Source organism: Spermophilus citellus (assembly GCF_964194105.1).
Source record: "Spermophilus citellus genome assembly, chromosome: 13".
NCBI lineage: Eukaryota > Metazoa > Chordata > Mammalia > Rodentia > Sciuridae > Spermophilus > Spermophilus citellus.
This window is the reverse complement of record NC_138193.1, coordinates 92,489,744-92,515,177: the sequence shown is the minus strand read 5'-3', so window position 1 is coordinate 92,515,177 and position 25,434 is coordinate 92,489,744. Positions and strand designations below refer to the sequence as shown.

Below are 25,434 nucleotides of genomic sequence, written 5' to 3'. Positions count from 1 at the left end.
TATTTTGCATGCTACTTTGTACTCTATAAATTAAGATTCATATACCACACTTTTTCTCTCAAACTTGTGATATTGATCTGATTGATTCACTTCTTCCCAGTAATAGCAGAATTAGGAATACACAAAATTTAGGAGTAAGGTGATTTCTTATCTATCATACTGGGTTAACAGCATTTGTATGGTCACTGTGCATACAAATGGGCAGTAGAGTCTCAGAACACACAGGTATTCTGAGTACGGTCACACACACTGCTGTGAGCACATGTCCCTCTGATCCAGAGCTGATGACTTTCTGTGGGATTTCAGTTCACACTTTTGCTTCTCTGGGACTGGGAAATAGCTTCAGTCCTTTCTGTTACTGGAAATTAGCAGAACCTTTTCTCCAAATTGAGGGAGGTATGGGTTGCTGCCTTTCCCTTTAATATTCAGAGTGTTCTGTTTCTTGTTTTTCCTGAGCAACAGCTGGAACTTAATGTTGCTGAGTTAATTGATCTGTCTTGGTAGAAAGGTGATGGGTATAACACCTGGAAAAGAAAACAAGAAGGGGAATGATCTTTTTTACTTTTTTTTCTTTTAATTTAGTTGCCTATTTCCCCCCAGGATGCAGGCAGACTGTCTGCCCATGTGATGTTTGTAGAAAGGAAAGTTATACTAATGATATAGACCCCTCAGGTGGAGGTTGATTGGGAAATATTTCCAGAAACAGCGGTTGGTATGATTTCCTACCTTGATGGAGTAAGTAAAAAAGTTTCCTGTAAATTGAATGCTAATAAATCATTTACAGTGTACTCTTCATGTTTTAAAGATTAATCCTATGGTGAATAATGTTATAAAGTACACTCATCCCTTGTTACAAGTTATTTATCTTTTTATTCATATATTTAAAATATATATATATATATATATATATATATATATATATATATATAAATTTTTATCTACATATGTTTTATGAATTGTGATTCTGCTAAACTGTAAGCAGTCCTGTCCCTCCTTCCTCTTCCCTCTTTTCCTGTTTTCTATACTTAAATTTGTCCTGCAGGCACAAAGATAGGAATGCTAATATGCTGGTAGATAATAAATAACCATAGTATGGTTGTATATTTAACTCAAATATAAAGAAAAGTATTAGAGGGTTTTGTTAAAAGGAAAAAAAAAATCCAAGTAAAAATCCAGGGGTGATTATGATAACAGCTGTTGACATGCCAGGTGCTTAAAGAGGATGGCCTTGTTTCAGGTGCTACCGTTACCCCCATTTTACAGAAAAGGAATTAGGAACTTTGAGGAATTAAGTTATTTGCCCAAGGTCACGTGTATAAGCAAATTATTTAAGTAGAGCTGAGATTAAATCCTAATTTTAGGGCTTTATGTGATAGAAAACCTTCAAGGACCTGTAAGAATCACATGGAGCCTTAGCAGTCTGTAGTTTTAAAGAAGTTCATGGTGCCTCATGAGGGTTTCCAGAAGAAGAAAGTTTTAAGTTCTTTCAAGCTAGGGAATACCTGATTTGAGCAAAAAAATATCTGAGAAACTGATAAACTAGTAAATTAGTGTAAGTAATTGAGTGGTTCACTTATAATGGAAGAGAGAAATTTGCAAGAAATAGTCACAGAAAAATTTCTCTTGCTAAAGAAGCCAAAGACAGGTTGCTTAATTACCTGGAACATGGTACATATTAATAGTATTTGTTAGATGAATGGATAAGCATAAAGTTTCAAGTTGGTATGAAAATTTATGCTGATTTCATGATATGAGCTGTGCAGTGTTTACTCTTCCTGTTTTTGAAAGTGTGTAAATTATTTTCTTTTCACCCTTATGTCTCATTGAATTACTGGCTAACTGATTTTCTTTGTAGAAAGAATTTTGATAATGAATTTACTATCCTTAGCAGATGTTGGCCTAATCAGATGTTCTCTTTCTTGTTTCAAAAATTTTGGTGAGAAAAGTAGGAAATTGTTCATTTTAGTTAGTTCCTTTTAATATCTGTAGGTTCTATAGTTATATCCCCTTATTTATTTCAGGTTTTGATAATTCCTTCTGTTTACTTAGACATACTTACAGAAATTTGTCAGAAGTTAATTTCTCAAAGAACCAACTTTGGCTTTATTTTTCTGTTGTTTTTTTTGTGTTATTTCATTGATTTCCTTTCTTTAGTTTAACTTGCTTTTTAATTTATTTTTAGCTTATTAAAATGGAAGCTTAATATAATTGTTTTTCTTTTCTAGTGTCAGCTTTAAAGATATACATTTTCTGTCTAAGCAGTGTATCAGCTGCATCTCACAGATTTCCATGCGGTATTTTCTTTATTGTTTGGTCTTCCTTGCATCCTTGCTTTCTTGCTTGCTTGCTTTCATGCTAAGGACCAAACCCAGGACATTATACATTTGAGGCAATCATTCTACCACTGAGCCACATCTGCAGCCCCTAAGATATTTCCTAATTACATTTGTAATTTTTTCTTTTGTTAGCATAGGTAGATAGCTATAAATGAGCAAGGTTGGGAGAAGAAAAGGTGAAATGGAACCAATGTTACCTTGTAAGGAGGCAAACTATATAAGGACATAAATCCACCCTCCCTTGTGTGGGTGGGCTGTGGAAAAAATTCATCCTGGGAATGTGGGTGGCTTACCCAGAACCAGCAAAGGGTACTCCCAGTCCCCTCCTCACGTTCCAGAAGGGGGTCTACCACCTTCCTGTATAAATTAACAGGAACATATCATGTCTCCAGTGCTGTGCATGTGTTCATGAGCTGCTCCAAGGATCATTTAGCTGCTATGTGAGCTTCCTCTAGTAGTGCCAGGCCAAAAAGGGCAGAATGACCTGAATGATTAAACAGGTCCTCAGGTTCCACAGGGTGCATGTATGTGCCCTTTCACAAGAGGCTAGCAATTGTACAGGCAAGGCCCCAAAAGGTGTGGCTACTTGCCCTAGCAGAGTTTTCAATTTTGAAAGCAGTACACATTCAGTAGAAACCTATAGCAAATTTTGAATTTTGATCTTTTGTTGAGGTAGTGATATAAAGTATGATACTCTTGGTGATTCTAGGCAGCAGCAATGAACCATGGTTTGCAGTTATATATCACATAGCATGTGATATCAAGAGTAAACAAACTGATACTCTGTAGTGAATTGTGCCTCCAAGCTGTGAGAGTCAGTAGTTTTGGTGAATTAAGTGCATTTTCAACATATGATGGGTTTATGAGGACATGGCCCTCTGATAAATCAGGTATTTTCTGTATATTTTTGCTTCCTTTATATAATGTCATTTTTCTCTGGCCACTTTTAACAAATCTTTTTCTTTTTGGTTTTCAGCAATTTAATCATGATGTGTCCACCTGTAATTTTACTTAAATTGTTGTATATGTTTCATTGGTCTTATATTTCTCTATGTTGTTGGTTGGTTGTCTTACTCTAAATCTAAATTTTGGATCATTATTTCTTCACATATTTTTCTACTCCATGTCTTCTCTGTCCTCCCCTTCTTGGGTGATAATTACACGTTTGTTAGATTGCTTATATTGTCACACATGTCACCAAGACTCATGTTTTCCCTTTTCTTTTCTTCACATCTATATAGTTTTCTGTGAATCCTTATTTATTTATATGTGGTGCTGAGAATCAAACCTAGTGCCTTATACATGCTAGGCAAGTGCTCTACTATGACTGGGCTATGACTCCAGTGCCTCATATCTATTTTTTATATTTAATCTATTGATCTGGTTTCAAGTTCAGTGATTCTTCTGTCATCTCAAGTTGGTTGTTTTGTTCATCTACTAGATTTTTATTTAAAATACTATGCTTTTAAGTTTTGGAATTTATATTGGGTCCTTTATTGGTCTTATTACTTTCTTGAGATTCCTCACCTAATTATTCATTTTGACCATATTTTCCTCTAATCACCTGGATGATAAGTGTAGTGCCTTTACTCTGTCTGGGCTGGAAGCAGAAGCCATCCTCCTTATTCTTGCAGAATTTCCACCCCCCCCACCCACCCTTTTCTTAATAGAATGATCTTTTGTGTTTTAACTTTTGTGGATTGCAAAAGTAATTGGTGGGATTTCTGAATATTCATCCACTGTTTCTTAAGTAGATTTAAATAGGTCAACTAATTTATTTTCTGGCTTTCATTTAACTGAAAGACTTCTTCTTCTTCTTCTTCTTTTTTTTCTCTTAAGACTTTTATCTTTATTAGAAACAAAAGTTGACTTTCCAGGACATGAATTTTAAGTTGCATTTAAAAATCTACTTTAAAGACATGAAGTCCATTCTTTTCATTCCAGCTCTCAAACATACCATATGATTATAAGATACTCATTTTATTCTATTACTTTAGCTTACTTCAACTCCTTGACCTGAAGATGCATTTCAAAGCAAATGCATGACACCAGTGGTTTGTCCTGTTGATATTTTCTATTTTGATTTTATGGATTGGATGATATTAAGGCCACTTTGGCAATGTATGAATAGAGAGCATCATGACTCTTCTTACTACGAACAAACCCACACCAATTGCCATGGAACTGAGGCCCTTCTAGATAATGTTTTTCCATATTATATTTATATTAAGTAAAATAAGCACATTAATAATTATCCTTATAGTTATTATAAAACTAGAGACGTGTCTTATTGGATAATTTGATTCTTCATTTATTTAACTTGTCAGTTTTTGTTTCAAAATCTATAAAATAAGAAATTGGAATAGATTATCTCTGAGTTCTATTCCCCATTAGTGCTGTATAGACAATTCTAAAGCATTTAGAGGTAGTCCTGTATTGCTACTATACTTCATTTTTCTAATGTCATCAGTTTTACACAGTATATAATCATTTGATTATGAATTGCATTTTTTTTGTCCCAATCTTTTTGTAAAAATTTTGAGAGTTTTGAGAAATTTTTGTAGTTACCACATTCTAATTGATTACAATTATAATGCTTTGGAGTGTCCTGTCAGTCTGACTTTTTTAGGGAACACATATTTGCTAGCATCTTCTAATCATTTGAACTTGACTTTTATCACCTTTTATTTCATACTTTTACAAGGTGCTAAAGGAGTTTTTTTTTTCTGAGTTTCTGTTTCATTTCTTTAAAAAGGGATATTAACACAACTAGCTCAGAGTTTTTTGTGATGACTGAGATGGTAAATATGTAGCCTTTTAAATATAATGCCTGGCATCTGGTAAGTATACAGTAAATATTTGCTACTCTGTTATGTTTTAGAGATTAACCTAAACCTCTGCTTCAAAGAATATTTAATATAATAGATTATAAAAAAAAAAAGTTGGATTATATTCATGGGTAACTCCAGGTCAGAAGAGTCTGCTCCCTGACATTGTCCAAGGATTCAGATTCTTTCTTTCTTGGTATTTCACCTATTCTGGCCTTCAGCCTGATATGATTTCTCTTCTACATAGTCGAGCTTAGGTCACTGCCACTTCTTTGCCCCACTCTGTAGGAAGTAGGGAAGGGAAGAACCCAAGAGCCAGCTATCATCCTTCTAGACGAGTGAATAACATACCTTTTACATAGCAAGTTGTACATAACTCCTTTGATTAGCTGCATTAGTGAGAGCACCTAAAAGCTTTACTACAATCTGGGAGATACCTTTTTTCCCTGGACAGTGCTGTACACAATTAAAACATTTAAATGCTGTTTTTTTAATAGAAAAAAATTACTGGACAAATTTTATGATAGCTGCTTCTCCTATTACTTCTTATAGCATTATTGTCAGAGCAGAATTGCATCATATGTGCATATAACTATAGTTAAATGCACTAAGATGGTTAAAGGAAAAGCAAATAAGAAGAGAGGGAATATTCCCTATTTCAAGGGAGATGACATGGGACATATGAGTAGTTGTTGGTTGAGTATTATTCTTATGTTTAAAGATAGATTTGTTATTATGAAGAAGAAGAAGATGATAATGATGATGTATTGGGGATTGAACTCAAGGTCACTGCTATTGAGCTATATCCGTGGTTGCCTTTATTTTTTAACTTTGAGATCTTCCTCCCTTAGTCCCCCAAGTTTCTGGAATTATAGGAATGATCCACCATGCCTAGCTAAAGGTAGACATGTTTACAGCAGCCTGCAAATCATCACTTCATCTGATGGTCAGCTGGAGAAATAGTAGACTGATTCAACTGGGAAGATAATAGCTGAGCTGGACTGAACTATATAGTATGCTGAGTTCTTATGAGGCACCTTTCTAAAGAGATTTTTGATGATATATTGAGCTATTCCTGACTTTTGTCTTATCAGCTGAGTTGAGAACTTAACACATAGATAGCATTCACTATCACTATACTATTAAATTGGTACATATTTTGCTGGGCACGGTGGCACATGCCTCTATTCCCAGTGAGTATGGACCCTGAGTCAGGAGAATCACAGTTTGAGGCCAGCCTCAGCAATTTAGTGAGGCCTGACACAATTAAGACCCTGTCTCAAAATAAAAAGGGCTGGGGATATGGCTCAGTGGTAAAGTGACCGTGGGTTCAATCCCTAGTACTAGGGGGAAACATTGGTATGTATTTGAAAAACTTACATTACCCAACTTTTTACTTGACTAGTCATAGCATATCAGGCAGAGAGAATCTTTTAGTTAAGAAATTTATGGAAGTCAAATCCCCTAGAGCTGTGGTACAGACTAATTGATGTAACAGTTTAAAATTAGTGAACATCTCTTGAAAAAATGGAGAAAAACTGACAACTGTGTCTTTTATCACCTTTTATTTCATACTTTTACAAGGTACTAAAGGAGTTTTCCTTTTAAACACATTTTTTAACTCAGAATGAATTTAACATAAAATGCAGTTTTTTCTCCCACACAGGTATGTTTTCTTAAAACAATTCCAAACATTTAAAAAATAATTTTCCGTTAAAAATAAAATAAATGTACTTATTGCTTCACAGAAAAAAATTCCAAAATGATCTTCTCTTTTATAAGCTTCCATTATATGTTAAAATAATTTTGTTGGTAAGATTTTTCCTTTCTGTTTTTAAGGAGCACATTTTCTGTATTAAATGAGGTATAACAATAAAACCCTCTAGAATCTTAGAGTTAGATGATTTAGAGGTCACCTAGTATAACCTACCTTTGTCTATTAGAGTCCCCTCTAGGTCAGTCTACATAGTGAATATTCAGTCTTTCTTTGAACATTTCTATAGTGGAGAATACATGTCTTTGCTTATTTCATTTTTGAACAGTTCTGCTTAACATACTCAATACTATCAGGGTCAAATTCTGCTTGTGCCCAGAGAATTTTTTACTTCTGAGAATTCTGTGTCTTAACAACAGTTTGATTGTTAGCTAAGTATGAGGACTATGAAAATCACTTGGGGTTCATTCAGTTTCTTTATCATAAATCATGAATAAGGAATTTAGAGGTCATTTCCTAACTTTCTGCAGGGCACAGGTCTCTTCACAGCCTGCTGATAGAATTCCACTGCTAGAAAGAACAAATGTTCAATAAAAACAGGTTGTTGAATATGATTTATGTCTACACTGTTAAGAAAGTGGCTACTTCACATTTGGGATTCCAAGACCTTAAATAGCTAGGGATTCAGCTAGCTGGGCCTTAGCTGAGTCTGAAAAGCCAAAGCAAACTTGGAGAGAAGAAGTGTAGCCCTGTGGAATTGTTCTTATCTCAGACTAAAGATCCATTGGAATGATAAATGATAGCAAGGATCATAATGGCAAAACGTATTCTTTTGATTATGAGAGGTACTTGCATCTTTGTGTTTACATACATTTGGAGGTAGTAAGTAGTGCTACATAAAAGGTCCTCAGAAATTGCTTCTATATATGTAATGCTAGGAGAAGTCTTGCAATCAATTAGGCAAAAGTTATGAGACTTGTTATTCCTAAGAAATAAAACATTATAAAAATTTGAAAGATTGATACTAGTTTCTTACTGCTGAAATTGTTTTCTTCTTCCTCATTAGAAATAAAACAACCATGAGAAAGTTTGAGGTTATTGTCTTCTTTTCCAGTCTTTTAATCTGGATTGTTTGAATTCTGGAGTTCTTTACAAACATTACAACTTTAATTCTGTGTAGTATATTTGTTTTCTGCTTTTGCAGGAGCTGTAAATAATACTGACTAGATATGTCTTGTCTAGTAATAAAAATGATTAATGTGAGCTTGAGAGCCAAGCTTCATAAAAGGCTATATATAACTTTCAGTCATATTCTGATAGAGTGCTGTGTGTCGAGTAAGAGAATGCTGTATGAGACACTCTTTCATAAATAGTCTTGGGTTTTTTATTTTGACATTTTTCATAATGAAAGGAAAATTGTTTGGGATCCATGAGAGGCTTATGTTAGAAATTGTGCATAAGGGGTTAGAGTTGAATTTGGGGTGTATAGGCTTAAGATATTTAGTTCTTTTCAATAGTGCAACACAGAATTTATACTTCCTCTTTCTACCAATTAAGTAAAGGACCTTTTGCATTTCAATTCTTTGGAAAGACTGAAAAGTATATCATATTTGGGAAGTAGAGTAGAATTAGGCCAAATTAACCTTGCATAATGACTTCACACAAAACAGTGTGGGCCAAGACCTGCAGTTCAGTGATGTGTTTTAGAAGTTGATGGCCCTTTGCACTCACAAGTAGAAAAAAAAAATTTCTTGCTGTGGGCCCAAGTCTGGCGGACCCTGCCATGTTCTTCTTCATCATGAAGTCTTTCATATAGTGACTTAACTTCCTGGAGACTTTCTGGAGTAAAGGTGATAATTATTTGAGTCATTATAAATACTTGGAGTTTGATGAAAATAGCAGGCATTCACAACTTCAAGAAGATTGTGTGTGTGTTGACCTGTTGGAGGCTGCCCTTCTAGGAAATGATAGGTGCCAATTTAAATATCTGTGCCCTAGAGTGAATCTCAGCCCTGGGAAAGTAACTTAACCAGGCTCCTGTAGGATATCCAGAGTTAGATTTAAACCGAATGATCTTGTTTTCCTCTGTCATGATGTTGACATTCTGACTCTTAGAACCATAGGGATGTAAAACATTTCTAACTTCTTATTTTTTTTAGTATTTTTTTAGCTAATATTATTTTTACCTTCCCCCTGCCTTGATCCTGTTCCTTCTCTTTTGAAGTCTTATTTTGTTGTATCACAAAGTATTTTTTATTGTGGAATATTACAAACATACTGGAAAGTTAATAAAACACAATTGCACATGTTAATGTTAAATAATTTTAATTGTAAATATAAACCAGGTCAAGTATTAGAGTACGTTGCCTGCCCACCAGCAGATTACCTGGGCTCCTAGTTAAAATGCCCTTCTTTTTGGGTAGAAGTAGCCACTAAAATGACTTTTGAAATAGTTGTTTCCTTATTGTTCTTTGTAATTTTTATTGTCTATGTATTTTCCTCTAAAATATCCTACTTTTAAGGAAGTCTTATAAATAGATATTTATTATATGATTTTTTTGGTTTTGCTTCCTTCAACATATTTGTGTCTTCCATGTTTATTGTCTTTCTTTCTTTTTTTTTTTTTTTTTTTTTTTCTAGGCAAGGTCTCTACCACTGAACTGCATTCCTAGCCTGGTTTTATTTTGTTTAATTTTAATGAGACAGAGTCTTGCTAAGTTACCCAGGCTGGCCTGAACTTATGATTTCTCTGCCTTTGCCTCACAAGTAGCTAGGATTACAGGTGATCACCAATGCATCCATCTTCATTTATTTTTGTTATTAAATTGTTTTCCATTGCTTAACTATACCTTAGTTTGCTTACTTGGTGTACTTTGAAAAGGTCATTGTGATATCTGCCTATGTGAACTTTTGATGTTACCTTTTATCTGTGTTGGAAAAACTTTCTCAGATTTCTAACATTATTTACATTTGTAACATATAAATAATTGAGATTGAGCTGGACATGGTGGCACACATCAGTACTCCTAGCTACTGGGGAGGCTAGGGTGGCAGGATCACTTGAGCCCAGGATTTAGAGATGAACCTAGACAACATAGTGAGACCCCATCTCAAAAAAGCGAAAAAAAGATTAAAATCAATAATAATTTTTCTTATTATCTGTTATTTACTTGAAATAACTCATCTGTAATATGTTTTTCTTTTAAATATTTCATATGTATTTTATTCATGGCCATTTAAAAAGTGAATTGAACAATTTTAGCAAATATTTGAGTGTCTACTGTATGCCAGGAACTATTGCAGGTACTAGGGCTGTAGCATTTTTTAGACATAATTACTTTATTCTTTATGTATTGTGAAAATTAAACAGATGTATTTCTGATTAAGAAAAGGTCATTGTGCAGAAAAGTAAAAAATGGAAAGTTTAATTTTCTGTTTCTTCAGCTCTATATCCAGTGTTAAGATTTGTTGACTGTCCTTCCTAGGAAGAAATATGTAATAATCTTATGTATCCTTAAGAAATTACACAGTGGAATCTGTCATTTTTTGGATTCTTTTTTTTTTTTTTTTAGCTTAATCTATATCTTGAAGATTTCAAGGACAGTTACCTTTTTTTAAAAAAAAAAAAACTAGGAAACTGCTAGAAATTTAAATGCGTAGCACTTAGAAATAGGACTTTATATTTTCATTCTTCTAGATTTAAACCCTACCCCCAGTTCCGTCCCCACCTATTTATTATAGAATAAAAAATCATGAAAAACACTTTAATAAGAAATCATAAGATATACTTATTGGACATGATAAAACTTATCTATGGAAAAATTACAATTTTAAATTGGTATACATATCAGTATTTCTTTTTTTTAGGCATTGTTGGAGACCATGTTTGGTGTAAAAGTGGTTATAACAGGTGATGCATTTGTACCTGGAGAAAGAAGTGTTATTATCATGAACCACCGGACGAGAATGGACTGGATGTTCCTGTGGAATTGTTTGATTAGATACAGCTACCTCCGATTGGAGAAAATTTGTCTCAAAGCCAGTCTCAAAAGTGTTCCTGGATTTGGTAGGTTATTCACACATTATTTTAAGTGGTACGCTCATTGTACATGTGTATACCCACTGTAAATCTATAACTTAGTAAGATAAACTCACTATTAAAGCCATTTGTATTTTTTTTGCTCACCAGGACAAAAATAACCCCAGTTTCCTTTTTCCCTAATAGAGTTGTTATGCCAGGTGACTCTATTCACTTTTTGAAGTATCTTTTTCTTTTTTAATTCAATTATTTGGGTTTATTTGCAATATTTTACTTATCCATTTATTTATTATTAAATGGATATTTATTGTACATGATAGTGGAGTACATTTTGATATAATTAAATAAGCATGGAATGTATCTTATTCTAGTTAGGACCCCATTCTTGTGGATGTACATGATAGTAGGATTCACTGATGTTTTCATACATGTACATAGGAAAATGATGTCTGATTCATTCTGCTTTCCTTTTTCTCTCTCCACTCCCTACCCTTCTTTCTCCATTGGCTAATCTATAGAACTTCTGTTTTTCTCCTCTCCAACCCCCTTATTGTGGGTTAGCATCCACTTATTAGAGAAAACATTCGAACTTTGGCTTTTTGGGACTGCTTTATTCTGCTTAGCATGATCGTCTCTAGATCCATCCATTTATTGCAGTTGTCATAGTCATTCGTATTTATGCTGAGCAATACTCCATTGTGTATAATATATACCACATTTTCTTTATCCATTCATCTGTTGAAGGGTACCTAGGTTGGCTCCAAAACTTAGCTGTTGTGAATTGATCTGCTGTAAATGTTGATGTGGCTGTCACTACAGTACACTGATTTTAAATCCTTTGGATATATAGTGAGGAGTGAGATAACTGGGTCAAATGGTTCCATTCCTAGTTTTTTGAGGAAACTCCATATTGCTTTCCAGAGTGATCTCACCAATTTGCAGTCCCACCTGCAATGTATGAGCATACCTTTTCTCCACATCCTCGCAAACATTTATTGTTACTTATATTCTTGATAATTGCCGTTTTGACTGGAATGAGATGAAATCTCAGTGTATTTTTAATTTGTATTTCTCTAATTGCTAGAGGTGTTAAACAATTTTCATATATATTTGACCATTTGTATTTCTTTTTCTGTGAAGTACCTGTTCAGTTCCTTTGCCCATTTATTGGTTGGGTTTGAAATATCTTACTCTGAAAGAGGAAATAAACTATTTTCAAGGGAGTGAATGTAGTTTTTGAGGACCAACATTTGGAAGGATATAAATAATAGTTGGGTATCTTTTTACTGTGTGTCATGCTTATGACTTAGGCCAGAAACTGGTCTATGCTGATAAGATATTTGAAATCAACTGATTCATGTACATTCATCTAATAAATATTAATTGAAGACCCATTGGTTCCAAGCATTATTGTAGGTGCTGGTGTTTTCTGAATTGTCCTAGTCCCTAATTCATAGTTTTTTATTTTGTTTCTTTCTTTTTGGTCTTCTTATTGTGTTTGTATATTATAACATTCAGGCTCCTAGTGATGTTTACTTTAAATGGGTAGGAATATAATATGTTTCTTGTGCATTGCAGAAATAGGAATATTTTAGCATTGTATTGCCCCCTTTCTTAATGTGAAATTGGGGTAGGAAACAGACTATAAACATATTACTTAAAGCAGTTATTGACACATGGGTATATGAAGTGTTCACTATACAGCCTCATCTATTATATGTATATTTCTGTGTTTTCCTTGTGTAACATTTCTTACTTGAACTATTCACCCTTTAAACCATCTATCAGTAAGTATTTTGAAATGACGTATAATTGCCAACGTCAAAGGGGAGGCATTGACCTCAGGATAAACCAGTAAGAGGGTTTGTGATTGATGTAATAAGTATATTTGTGTTTTAATTGCCTTCATGCTTGTAATTTAGTGTTTCTCTTTGCCATTTTTCCAAGATAATTATCTCAGGGTAAGCAGGTTTCTTACTTGGCAATTGGCTTCTCTTTGTATAATAGCAATCCTAGAGAACCAGTAGAAAACTGTAAGACTTTTTATGACCTAGCCTCAGAATTCACAGAGTGTCACATTGATAGCCCTCAAAGAGTCTAGAGAGGGAGTGTAGTCATCACCTTTTGATGGAAAATGTATATCAAGAATCTCAGTATTTTAAAAACTGGCATATTTCTGAAAAGACAGATCAAGAAGAAAAGAGGAGGCACATATTGCCAGCAACTAGAACGATGATGTCTTATGTACCACTCTTAATTCTACATGAAATATAGTAGCAGGATATTAAGAATAACATGATGCCAGTATGTATAAAGTCAGCAAATCAGACAGAAAAACACAACTATCAGAATCTGAGAGTATTGACTAAAAATGAAGAAGAAAATGAAAAAGTCACAGTTGTGTGTCCAACAAAAAGAGACTACGTAAAAAGTCTTCGTATAAAAGGTTTTTTGGCAATTCATGGAAGTTACTTGATTTTCTTCACTTTCAAAACCAGTCATCAAGTCACCAAGCAGGAGAAATAAACCATATAATACTCATCTATTTCACATATCTGGGAGTCAGAGAAAAATAAGTTTAAAATAAGAAAAGTAAGTTCCCAACTGTTGTAAGTAGAGAAACAAATCCCACAAGATTTCCTTCCATCCTCCCACTATGGGTACTAAGGGTGAAGAGAGAAGGCTTAAGAGTAGAGAGGCATGAACTACTCAGAAACATAAGCTAGTCATCCCTAGAAAGAGAGAGCCTAATACTAAATACCAAAATACTAAACACAAGTCCGACAAAGAAGTTCACAGCACAAAATAAAGGAAAATAATTTTAAAGACAGTGGGACCTAAAGTGGCAGCCTCCAAGACACATTGCTTCTGAGGGAGAATCAGATTTGTTGAAGAAGAGGCAGTTCCCCTTAAAAGAAGGGCAGTGGAGGAAAACAAGGAGTGAAATAAATTAAGGATCCTGCAAGATGTAAGAGAACCAAGGAGTAACTTCCCCTTCACTTCTCCACTGCAGAAGTAAACCCACAAAAGAAGCAATAAACAAAAGACTTTCGTATCCATATATGAAACTTCTAAATAGAGAACAGAACTGGAAAAAAAATAATACTGCAGCACAGTACTCTCCGCGAATTAAATATTATTAAGCATACATTTGAGATTAAGGGATAAAAACACTTTGAGAAACACAAAGAATAGTAATGGGATGAGAAACAAGATATATAATGGGAGTTAGTTGAATTGAAAAAATAGAACAAAAAGAAAATCATATTAGAAATGAAGAATAAAATTTTATGAGGTACCCAAGAAGAGGTAGAATAAAATAAAATTTAATACTTTATTGCTGGAAAGCAAGAAAAAGAGAGAATAAATTTATCAGGGAGAAGTAATTGAAATGGAAGATGGTTAAAGATCTAACAAATGTCAGGTTGAGCATTCCTAATCTGAAACTTGAAATTCTTCAAAGTCTAAAACTTTTTTGGTACTAGGGTTTGAACCCAGGGGCACTTAACCACTGAGCCACATCCCAGTCCTTTTTATTTTTTATTTTGAGACAGGATCGCACTAAATTGCTGAGCCTGACTTTGAACTTGTGGTCTTCCTGCCTCAGCCTCCCTAGCCACTAGAATTGTAGATATGTACCACCATGCCCAACCAAAGTCCAAAACTCTTTGAGATTCAACACACCACAACAAGAAAATTCCATCCCTGACCTCTTGTGATGGGTCACTGTCAGATGTACAAAATTATTTTAAAATAGTGCCTAAAATTATTGTCAGGCTATGTCTATAAGATATATATGAAATAAAAAGAATTGCATGCTTCCAGCATTATAGTAGGAGAAGCTCCAGAGACTGCTCTCTAGTGAAATTCTGATATATCAGTCATTCTCTAGAAATTGTCTGAAATATAAATAGCAAATGTAGACACATTTCTTTGGAAAATTTACTAAGATTTGTTAGGAGCAATGAGATTCCATGGCATTTAAATAAGACCTCACTCCCAGCTTTTGCTCCCACAAATCCTCACTACCTTCTCTTGAAAACTTTGTATTTATATTATACAGGGTCTGGGCTGTTTGGGTTCTAAGAAAGCAAATTAGACTAGAGGTCATTTGGTAAAATGAAATTTTAAAATCTGCATATGAAAGAGCATTGAATTTTGGATGTAAATAACATGATCTCATTATCATAAAATGTCAAAGGTTCAAAGTTCTATCAACATTTAACAGTATATTTAAAATCCACATTCTCAGATAGGTATCAATTTGATTCAAATTTAAATATAGAAAATTTATCTCCTATTCTAAAATTAGCTTTACCAAACATGTTTAGGCAGAGTCTGGGAACCATTAAATGTTATCTTTCAGTTTCATATATGCCATTTTAATAGGCTTGTCTAGTCTACATTTAATTTATTTAGGATCATATATTATAAAATCACATAAAACAAACAAACAAAAAACCTATAGATTCCCATGGGGTCATGCTAAAGTGAACTATCCACTAAAAGTTTTAAGACTTCTTCTCTTTATGAATGAATAGTTTATACTCCTTTGTCTTGGTCTATCTCAGAGTTTAGAAAATGAGGCAATTCAATGGAAGAAAAGTGAAGAAGAGTCTAATAATTTGTTACATGGGACTCTGCCAAATACTATGCCAGGAACTTCGGTACCTTATGTTATTGAAAAATCACAACTGCATGCTACAACGTAGTATCATTGTTAAAGAAAATGCAATTGGAGAAAATTGAATAACTTGCCTATTGCACATAGATACTATAGGATGGAAATAATTTTGAAACCAGGTGTGTCTGGTTCCAGAATCAAAGACACAGGAAAGATTTAATTTTAAATAGTATGCTTAACTTTTAAATTTTTAATCTGTGTGTATTACACATAACAGGTACATAGTACATAGTATAAAGTGAATTTTTTGGTAATCCCTACCTTGTAGTCACTCCGTTTCCTTCTCCAAAGCAGTTGTTTACCAGTTGTTTTCAGAGATATTCCACACATATATAAGCAGATTCTTTTGCTACAGCCAACTTTGTTTTTTTTAAAACAAAAATGAACGAAACAAAATATATACATTGGTATTTACCTTTTATTTATTTTAATATTTAGTAATATATCTTGGAGATTATTCTATGTCAATACATCTCTAATTGACTTGTCTTTAAATGGCTGCTTAAAGTTTTAACTTGTCCTCATTATAAGACTTTTATTACGCTGTCACCAACATAGTGCTGTGAAATCCATGGTCTTTATCCAAGTTACACTTTATATCCAAGTTATACTTGGATAGAAAAAGTATTTCAATGTGGATTTATACTGATTTATTTTATTATAAGTGAGGTTGGACATTTTTCTTTGGGAATCTTGGTATTTATTCTGTTGAATTATACAAGTTCTGAGTAAAAATAATATCTTTTTGTCTCTGGCATGTTGCAAATACTCTTTTTCTACCTGTTGTCCATTTTCTTTGTTTAGGGTAGTCATTTTTATTCTTGCAAACTTTTCCCCCCTTCAAGATAAGAGAAAAATTCTTCATTTCCTGTTTAAGCATTTCATTCTTAACTTTCCCATTTGCCTACTTAGTTTTCCCACATGAGTTATAAAGTCCTTAGAGTATCTTACACATTGTGGGTTCTTAACTATTTGTAGACTTGATAGGATTTCATGAAAATGGAAACTATTAATGAGAACAGATGTTGGATTAGAGAAAAAAGGATTTTAGAACCTCTAAACCAAGCAAACACAGATTAAATGAAGAAAGACGTAAGTGTAGGCAGCAAACAAAATTTGCATGATGCAAATGAGAGTTAAGGAGTGAAATAAAGTTGAAGAAAAGGAAAACTGGGTGCATTTTAGTGGTTGGCTGTATCCTGATTAAGGCTGTGTGAGACTTAGGCCATTGACAATTTGGTGAGATTTTATCCTGCTTCATACTCTAAGAGACCTTGCCTACTGACAATTTGATTTTAGGGAGTACTTAAGATTGCTATTCTTAATTGTTTTTCAAGTACATGTTTGTTTGCCAAATGCCTAGAATATAATTATTTGGTCTAGTTAGTTAATTTACAAATGGAAATAATATTACATCTGTAGTGCCAGGCTGGAGAATAGGTAAATAAGTGAAGAAATTTGAAAAATAATAAGTAAAGAAATTTAAAAGTTCTTTTCCTTAGGAATCAAAGTAACAGATTTACATAATAAGGAAAGAAATCATTGTATTTAGGTTCTAGGTCAAATTATAAGGAATTTTTGATAAATTACTATTTAGACTTTGTTAAGATTTATAAAATTATATTTTAAGAAAAAAATGTCCTGTAGACAAAGAGGTAGACCTGGCTTCCTTAATGATTTTGTGAACCTTGCAGCTTTAACTAGAGTTCAGCTTCTGAGGGTGTAGAATAAGGCTGTTTAGATGGTTGGGGAAGCTCAGATTTTGCATGTGAATGTTTTGGGGATTTTTCTTTGTCAGAACTACTAGCAACAAAGCAGCCCATGTGTGACAAGTTCTCCAAGATCTATGCTAAATTAAGAACAAGAGCCCTGGGCAACCCCCAAACCAATTCTCCTGAGCAAGCACCCTGTTAAGGGAGGAGCAGGCAACTCAGCCTGAAAAAACTGTTGGTTGGGATTCTGAGGGGGGGGGGGGGGAGAGGGTAGCACAGTGCAGCAAATGTTTCTTGGGAGGAAGAAGCCTGATTCATTGTCATCTGCTTGACCATATAGCTTGTATTCTCTCTGTACCTATTCCTTTCTGTGGCTTTCAACTTCAGCCATTTTGACCTTTTCCTGGCCAGATATCCTCTTGGGCCCAAACAATCATTGTATCATAGTCTTCTAGAACACAGACTTGCTTCCTGCTGTGTAATTGCTAACATTAACATTAGATATTTTGCTGTAGCTTAACCTTCCTTAGCCTACTTCCACCTTGGTGGTGGGTTTTAGGTGGTATCCTAGTGCCTTTTATTCTAAGTTTAAATTTTTCATCTTTCTTCCTGGAATCTGTTTGGCTTCTCCAATGACCTGACATTTCTGTTAAAAGTTTGATGTTAATTGTCTCTTGTAGAAGAAATTAATGAAGTGTCTATGTGTGCGATTTAAAAAAAAAAAAAAAAGAAAAAAGAAAAAAATGTCCTATGGAGGGCCTAGGGTTGTAGCTCAGTGGTAGAGTGCTTGCCTAGCATGTGTGAGGCACTGGGTTCTATTCTCAGCACCATGTATAAATAAAATATAATAAAGGTTCATCAAAACTAAAAATATATTTTTAAAAAATTGTCCTGTTGCTAATGGAGTGCAAATAGATTGTTGTTTCCAGCTAACTTTATGGCCACTTAATAATAACTCGTGAAATCAAGTATTAAACTTAAAAGTGTCATTAAAATCCATTTTCTTGGTGATTTTATACCAAGAAATGAGTGTGCTTTTTGTGCCCATTCAACTCTTGGCTTCTTGGTTTCTCTGATTCATTAATTAATCACACTTGAGTGGCAGAACAGTTGAAGGCTTTTAGAAAGCATAAAAATAAGAGTAAATATACAGAGATAATGATTTAAAAACTGAATAAGTCATGTACTAAACTAAACATTTTACTGATCTGACCTCATGATTTCAAATTAAAGTAAATTCTGGGATTCTAAAGCTGAATATAATGTTGAAATCTAGGAACATCATAGATTGTAATGTATCTAGATGGTTCTGAATGAAATCAGAGAAAAGTCTGCAGAATTAGCTTGGCCATTCTGATGAATGAGTGCTTTTTATCCACCCTCACTTTTTAGGATGTGCAAAGACTATGAGTGGAACAGGAGTTACTGTGGTGGTCTGCTTTCACAGAGTAATCAAAACTGGGTAGGAGGCAGTTCATTAAATTCACCATCCCAAAATATAAACTATCTGCCAGAATGTTAAATGGTTTTTTTTTTTTTTTTGGTCAAAATTACTTTAAAAAATGACTAGAATTTATTTTAAGTGCCTTTGGTAATTTTATATGCATTTTTCTTTGTAAAGATGATGAATAAGAACAACTCAGTTAAAATCTGTTGGATATCTGACCAACACATTGTAGAAACATGAATACAATGCATAGTGCTATTAAACCTGACAGTGCTGCAGGGCAGGGGTTGTACGTGGATAGGAGAGCAATGATTTAAGTGTTCATATTTTCAGTTTTATCTGAATTTCATGAATTCAATTACAAATGTTAGTAAAGTACACTCATGTATTGCTTAATGATGAGAATATGTTCTGATAAATGTGTCATTAGCTGATTTTGTTGGTGTGTAAACGTGGCACAAAATTATGCAAACTAAGATGGCTACAAAGTCACTAGGCAATATGATTTATAAAACCCACCATTATATATGTGGGTCATTATATATGACCCAAACATTACTATATGAGACACAACTGTATAAATTTATGTTAAGATGTCATTGCTCATGTATATAGTTTTAAGAATAACTAAACTTACTAAAGTCATCTTGATTTTACTATTATAAACACAAAGGATGGATGTTTTTCTGTTTAAGATGTTTATAATGCCAAATTTTATCCCCTTTAAAAGAAAAATACTCCCTTTCCCACCTAGCTTCTTTCTATTTGAAATGGACTTTCACTAAAGTTGCAACAAAGGCATGAGGGTCTTTGACTTCATCTAGTTTGGTGGACTCTCCTTTTAGTTTAACAAAATTTCCTGCTATTCCCCTGCCTCATAACTCAGAAGAATAAGATGAATATGTTTGTAAATTGGAAAAGACTTGCCATAAGACTCGGTACCAGGAACACTTCACTGTTGTAAGTTTCATCACTTGGAGAAGATACATGTGCCTCCTCACCCAAAGTAACTCGGCCCTCCTGGAAGCACTTACTGCCAGTATACTAGAAGCTCCATCTGTGACTCTTCCAGTTGAAGATTCCTGGCTATTTATTCTATACTATAGTAAAAACTAAAGTTGTTACTTTCACAGCAAACTTTCTGTTGGCCTTCCCTTCTTTAGGGAACTGATGAATTATGACTTGTGTTGTATCTAAGTCAGAGTTTCACGGCCAGTCTTCTTCTCTGTGTTGTTCCATTTATTTTTAAACAACTAAAGACCAAAGATGATGTTTGACTCATTTCAACAACAAACCTTTCTGGTGTGCACATACTATCACAGAGGATGAAGGTCCTAATACTGGCTATCCTAGCCTCTTGTTAGCAGGGATGATTGTTTGAGCCAGTCTCATCAAAGGGACAGAGGGAGGCTTTTGGGAGGCTCTGGGAAAGATCTTCCTCCTCAATAAGAGAGAGGAGTTTGATGGGATTGTGCTGCTTGTTCTGCATTTATATTATTATGAGAGCTGTGATTCTTGGAGCTTCTATAACCTCTGGATCTGGAAGGGAGGGCCTCAGAAGGGTGGCAGGTAAAAAATGAGGTACTGAGTACTGAATCAACACTGGGGCCAGACTTTGTTGTATGTGAGAAATTTAAACCCAGATTATTTAAATCTAGACTTTTAGGTTGCTGTTCTGTTATTTATAGCCACAAACATTCTGTGTCACTGCTTTCCCTTGTTTCACCAAATTGTGAAGAAAAATACTCATTGACTGGTTGACTCATGGAATGAATTTTATTAAATGCTTATCATGAATCAAGATTTTTATGAAAACTATCAAGTGAAGTATAATAGACAGAGCTTATTAGATACATTCTAGTTCTGTTGCCTAGAAGATGTACACACATCTTTGCTTATATTTGGACACATAAACAGATCATTTCATCTTAGAATTTGTACTGGTAATTGAAAAATAAGTTTTTGTAATTGTTAATTTTTTTTTAGTTTCATTTGCCAGGGTTGCTTGGCTGAGATGGGTTTTGATCTTTGAGAGTAGGGTTGTAGCAAGAAGATAGCATGAAAAGAAAGGTTAAATTCAGTTAATTTAGTAACTTATGTGCCAGATGGTATACCAGGATTCTTTCTAGGATCACACTGAGAATTAAATAATTTAGGGAGATGATGTTGAGATCTTAGTAACTGAATTGAAGCTTTTGCTTTGAATATGTTAGCTTTTGAACACAGTATAAGCCCTGAGCTACATGGAAATTGACATTTTCCTTGATGGGAGAAATAACTCTAGGCTTTAAGGTTATCCATTCAATCATTGCTGAAGTTAATACAATTGGCTACCTAAATTGACTATCCTGTTGATATGTGTCATTGTTAACATCCCAGTGAGATACACATTCCTCCAGACTGCAAGGCATCCCAAGAATGAGCTAGGAGGCCTATAGGACTTTCATTGTCCTCAGTTCTGCTGAAAATTAAGGAATACTTTTCCTTGAATTAGTAGTTACATTCTGAAATTTTCTAAAAGGTATGCTTTTGAAACAGGATAATTTTAGGAGAAAGCAGTAAAAGAATTTGGTATGAACTTTAGAGTTTTTATACCTGCTTTGTATTTAATGGAAATGCACAAATAAAATGAGTCTTATAAGTTCTGGAGTCAGAATTCTATTTTGGGTTCTGTTGGGCTAAATGGAACCAGGCATGGGCAAGCCTGGTTCCTTTCTTTTTTTTTTTCTTCTTTTTTTCTTTTTTTTTATTGGTTGTTCACAACATTACAAAGCTCTTGACATATCATATTTCATACATTAGATTGAAGTGGGTTATGAACCCCCAATTTTACCCCAAATGCAGATTGCAGAATCACGTCGGTTGCACATCCACAATTTTACATAATGCCCTATTAGTAATTGTTGTATTCTGCTACCTTTCTTATCCCCTACTATCCCCCCTCCCCTTCCCTCACATCTTCTCTCTCTGCCCCATCTACTGTAATTAATTTCTCTCCTGTTTATTTTCCCATTCCCCTCACAACCTCTTACATGTAATTTTGTATAGCAATGAGGGTCTCCCTTCATTTCCATGCAATTTCCCTTTTCTCTCCCTTTCCCTCCCATCTCATGTCTCTGTTTAAAGTTAATCTTTTCTTCCTGCTCTTCCGCCCTACTCTGTTCATAGTTGCTCTCATTATATCAAAGAAGACATTTGGTATTTGTTTTTTAGGGATTGGCTAGCTTCACTAAGCATAATCTGCTCTAGTGCCATCCATTTCCCTGCAAATTCCATGATTTTGTCATTTTTTAGTGCTGCGTAATATTCCATGGTGTATAAATGCCACATTTTTTTTTTTTTATCCATTCATCTATTGAAGGGCATCTGGGTTGGTTCCACAGTCTAGGTATTGTGAGTTGTGCTGCTATGAACATCGATGTGGCAGTATCCCTGTAGCATGCTCTTTTAAGGTCTTCAGGGAATAGTCCAAAAAGGGCAATAGCAGGGTCAAATGGTGGTTCCATTCCCAGCTTTCCCAGGAATCTCCAAACTGCTTTCCAAATGGGCCGCACCAATTTGCAGTCCCACCAGCAATGTACAAGTGTACCCTTTTCTCCACATCCTCGCCAGCACTTGTTGTTTGACTTCATAGTGGCTGCCAATCTTACTAGAGTGAGATGGTATCTTAGGGTGGTTTTGATTTGCATTTCTCTGACTGCTAGAGATGGTGAGCATTTTTTCATGTACTTGTTGATTGATTGTATGTCCTCCTCTGAGAAGTGTCTGTTCAGGTCCTTGGCCCATTTGTTGATTGGGTTATTTGTTATCTTATTGTCTAATTTTTTGAGTTCTTTGTATACTCTGGATATTAGGGCTCTATCTGAAGTGTGAGGAGTAAAAATTTGTTCCCAGGATGTAGGCTTCCTATTTACCTCTCTTATTGTTTCTCTTGCTGAGAAAAAACTTTTTAGTTTAAGTAAGTCCCATTTGTTGATTCTTGTTATTAACTCTTGTGCTATGGGTGTCCTATTGAGGAATTTGGAGCCCGACCCCACAATATGTAGATCTGAGCCAACTTTTTCTTCTATCAGACGCAGAGTCTCTGATTTGATATCAAGCTCCTTGATCCATTTTGAGTTAACTTTTGTGCATGGTGAGAGAAAGGGATTCAGTTTCATTTTGTTGCATATGGATTTCCAGTTTTCCCAACACCATTTGTTGAAGATGCTATCCTTCCTCCATTGTATGCTTTTAGCCCCTTTATCAAATATAAGATAGTTGTAACTTTGTGGATTAGTCTCTGTGTCCTCTATTCTATACCATTGGTCCACCCGCCTGTTTTGGTACCAGTACCATGCTGTTTTTGTCACTATTGCTCTGTAATATAGTTTGAAATCTGGTATCGCTATACCGCCTGATTCACACTTCCTGCTTAGAATTGCTTTTGCTATTCTGGGTCTTTTATTTTTCCATATGAATTTCATGATTGCCTTATCTATTTCTACAAGAAATGCCATTGGGATTTTGATTGGCATTGCATTAAACCTATAGAGAACTTTTGGTAATATCGCCATTTTGATAATGTTAGTTCTGCCTATCCATGAACAGGGTATATTTTTCCATCTTCTAAGATCTTCTTCTACTTCTCCTAGAAAGTAAGATGTTTAATGTAGGTTACTACTAACTAATAAGCACAAAAGAATTACGTATAAGAAATCAGATATAAGTATTTCAAGTAAAATGTAAACAAAGTTTTTATTTGGTAGAGATGACTCATGGAAAAATTGTGTTGGCCTGGTCTGCATGTTTAATGACGTGCTTGTATATTGATAGATTTGTCATTTTAAGTAAGAAATACATAAGCAAGCCAAATTTTAAATGATGAAGTTCATAAATAACTGGAGAATTTTTGTCATTTATTGTTACTGAGTTGAAAGTCATAACCATTTATCACTAAATTGCACATTACCCTTATTTATTTATTTTTATTTTTATTTTTTTTATTATTTTATTGTTGGTTGTTCAAAACATTACATAGTTCTTAATATACCATATTTCACAGATTGATTCAAGTGGGTTATGAACTCCAATTTTTACCCCGTATACAGATTGCTGTGTCACATCAGTTACACTTCCATTGATTTACAAATTGCCTTTCTAGTGACTGATGTATTCTGCTGTCTATCCCATTCTCCACTGTCCCCTCACCCCTCCCCTCCCCTCCCCTCCCCTTCTCTCTCTCCATCCCCTCTACTATAAATCGTTTCTTCCACTTATATAATTTTTCTCCTACTCCTCCTTTCCTCTTATATGTAATTGTGTATAACCCTGAGGCTCACCTTCCAATTCCATGCAATTTCCCTTAACTCTCACTTTCCCTCCCGCCTATCATCCCTGTTTAATGTTATTCTTCTTCTCCAGCTCTTCGTCTCTACTCTGTCCTTGGTTACTCCCCTTATATCAAAGAAGACATTTGACATTTGTTTTTTAAGGATTCGCTAGCTTCACTTAGCATAATCTGCTCTAATGCCATCCACTTCCCTCCAAATTCTATGATTTTGTCATTTCTTATTGCAGAGTAATACTCCATTGTGTATAAATGCCACATTTTTTAATCCATTCATCTATTGAAGGGCTTCTAGGTTGGTTCCACAATCTTGCTATCGTGAATTGTGCTGCTATGAACATCGATATAGCAGTGTCCCTGTAGCATGCTCTTGTTAGGTCTTTAGGGAATAGACCGAGAAGGGGAATAGCTGGGTCAAATGGTGGTTCCATTCCCAGCTTTCCAAGAAATCTCCATACTGCTTTCCAAATTGGCTGCACCATTTTGCAGTCCCACCAACAATGAACAAGTGTACCCATTTCCCCGCATCCTCGCCAGCACTTGTTGTTGTTGGACTTCTTAATGGCTGCCAATCTTACTGGAGTGAGATGGTATCTTAGGGTGGTTTTGATTTGCATTTCTCTGACTGCTAGAGATGGTGAGCATTTTTTCATGTACTTGTTGATTGATTGTATGTCCTCCTCTGAGAAGTGTCTGTTCAGGTCCTTGGCCCATTTGTTGATTGGGTTATTTGTTATCTTATTATCTAATTTTCTGAGTTCTTTGTATACTCTGGATATTAGGGCTCTATCTGAAGTGTGTGGGGTAAAGATTTGTTCCCAGGATGTAGGCTCCCTGTTTATCTCTCTTATTGTTTCTTTTGTTGAGAGAAAACTTTTTAGTTTGAGTAAGTCCCATTTGTTGATTCTGGTTGTTAACTCTTGCGCTATGGGTGTCCTATTGAGGAATTTGGGGCCTGACCCCACAGTATGTAGATCATAGCCGACTTTTTCTTCTATCAGACGCCGTGTCTCTGATTTAATATCGAGCTCCTTGATCCATTTTGAGTTAACTTTTGTGCATGGCGAGAGAAAGGGATTCAGTTTCATTTTGATGCAAATGGATTTCCAGTTTTCCCAGCACCATTTGTTGAAGATGCTATCCTTCCTCCATTGCATGCTTTTAGCCCCTTTATCAAATATAAGATAGTTGTAGTTTTGCGGATTGGTTACTGTGTCTTCTATTCTGTACCATTGGTCCACTCGCCTGTTTTGGTACCAGTACCATGCTGTTTTTGTTACTATTGCTCTGTAGTATAGTTTGAAGTCTGTTATCGCTATACCGCCTGATTCACACTTCCTGCTTA

General features: G+C 34.7%; 1 protein-coding gene across 9 annotated transcripts in view; it reads left to right on the top strand.

Annotated features, from left to right (window-relative positions):
- The window catches only part of LCLAT1 (lysocardiolipin acyltransferase 1), a 186,330-nt gene that overhangs the window by 80,653 nt on the left and 80,243 nt on the right, over positions 1–25,434 (top strand). For 7 of the 9 annotated variants that reach the window (XM_081264759.1, XM_081264758.1, XM_081264757.1 and 4 more), the window contains one exon: positions 10,746–10,944. In XM_081264759.1, the coding sequence (XP_081120885.1) occupies positions 10,746–10,944 (199 nt within the window). Of the gene's footprint in view, positions 1–582; positions 736–3,104; positions 3,227–10,745; positions 10,945–25,434 lie in introns of those variants that run through there. The other 2 variants (XM_081264760.1, XM_081264761.1) reach the window with 2 other exon arrangements.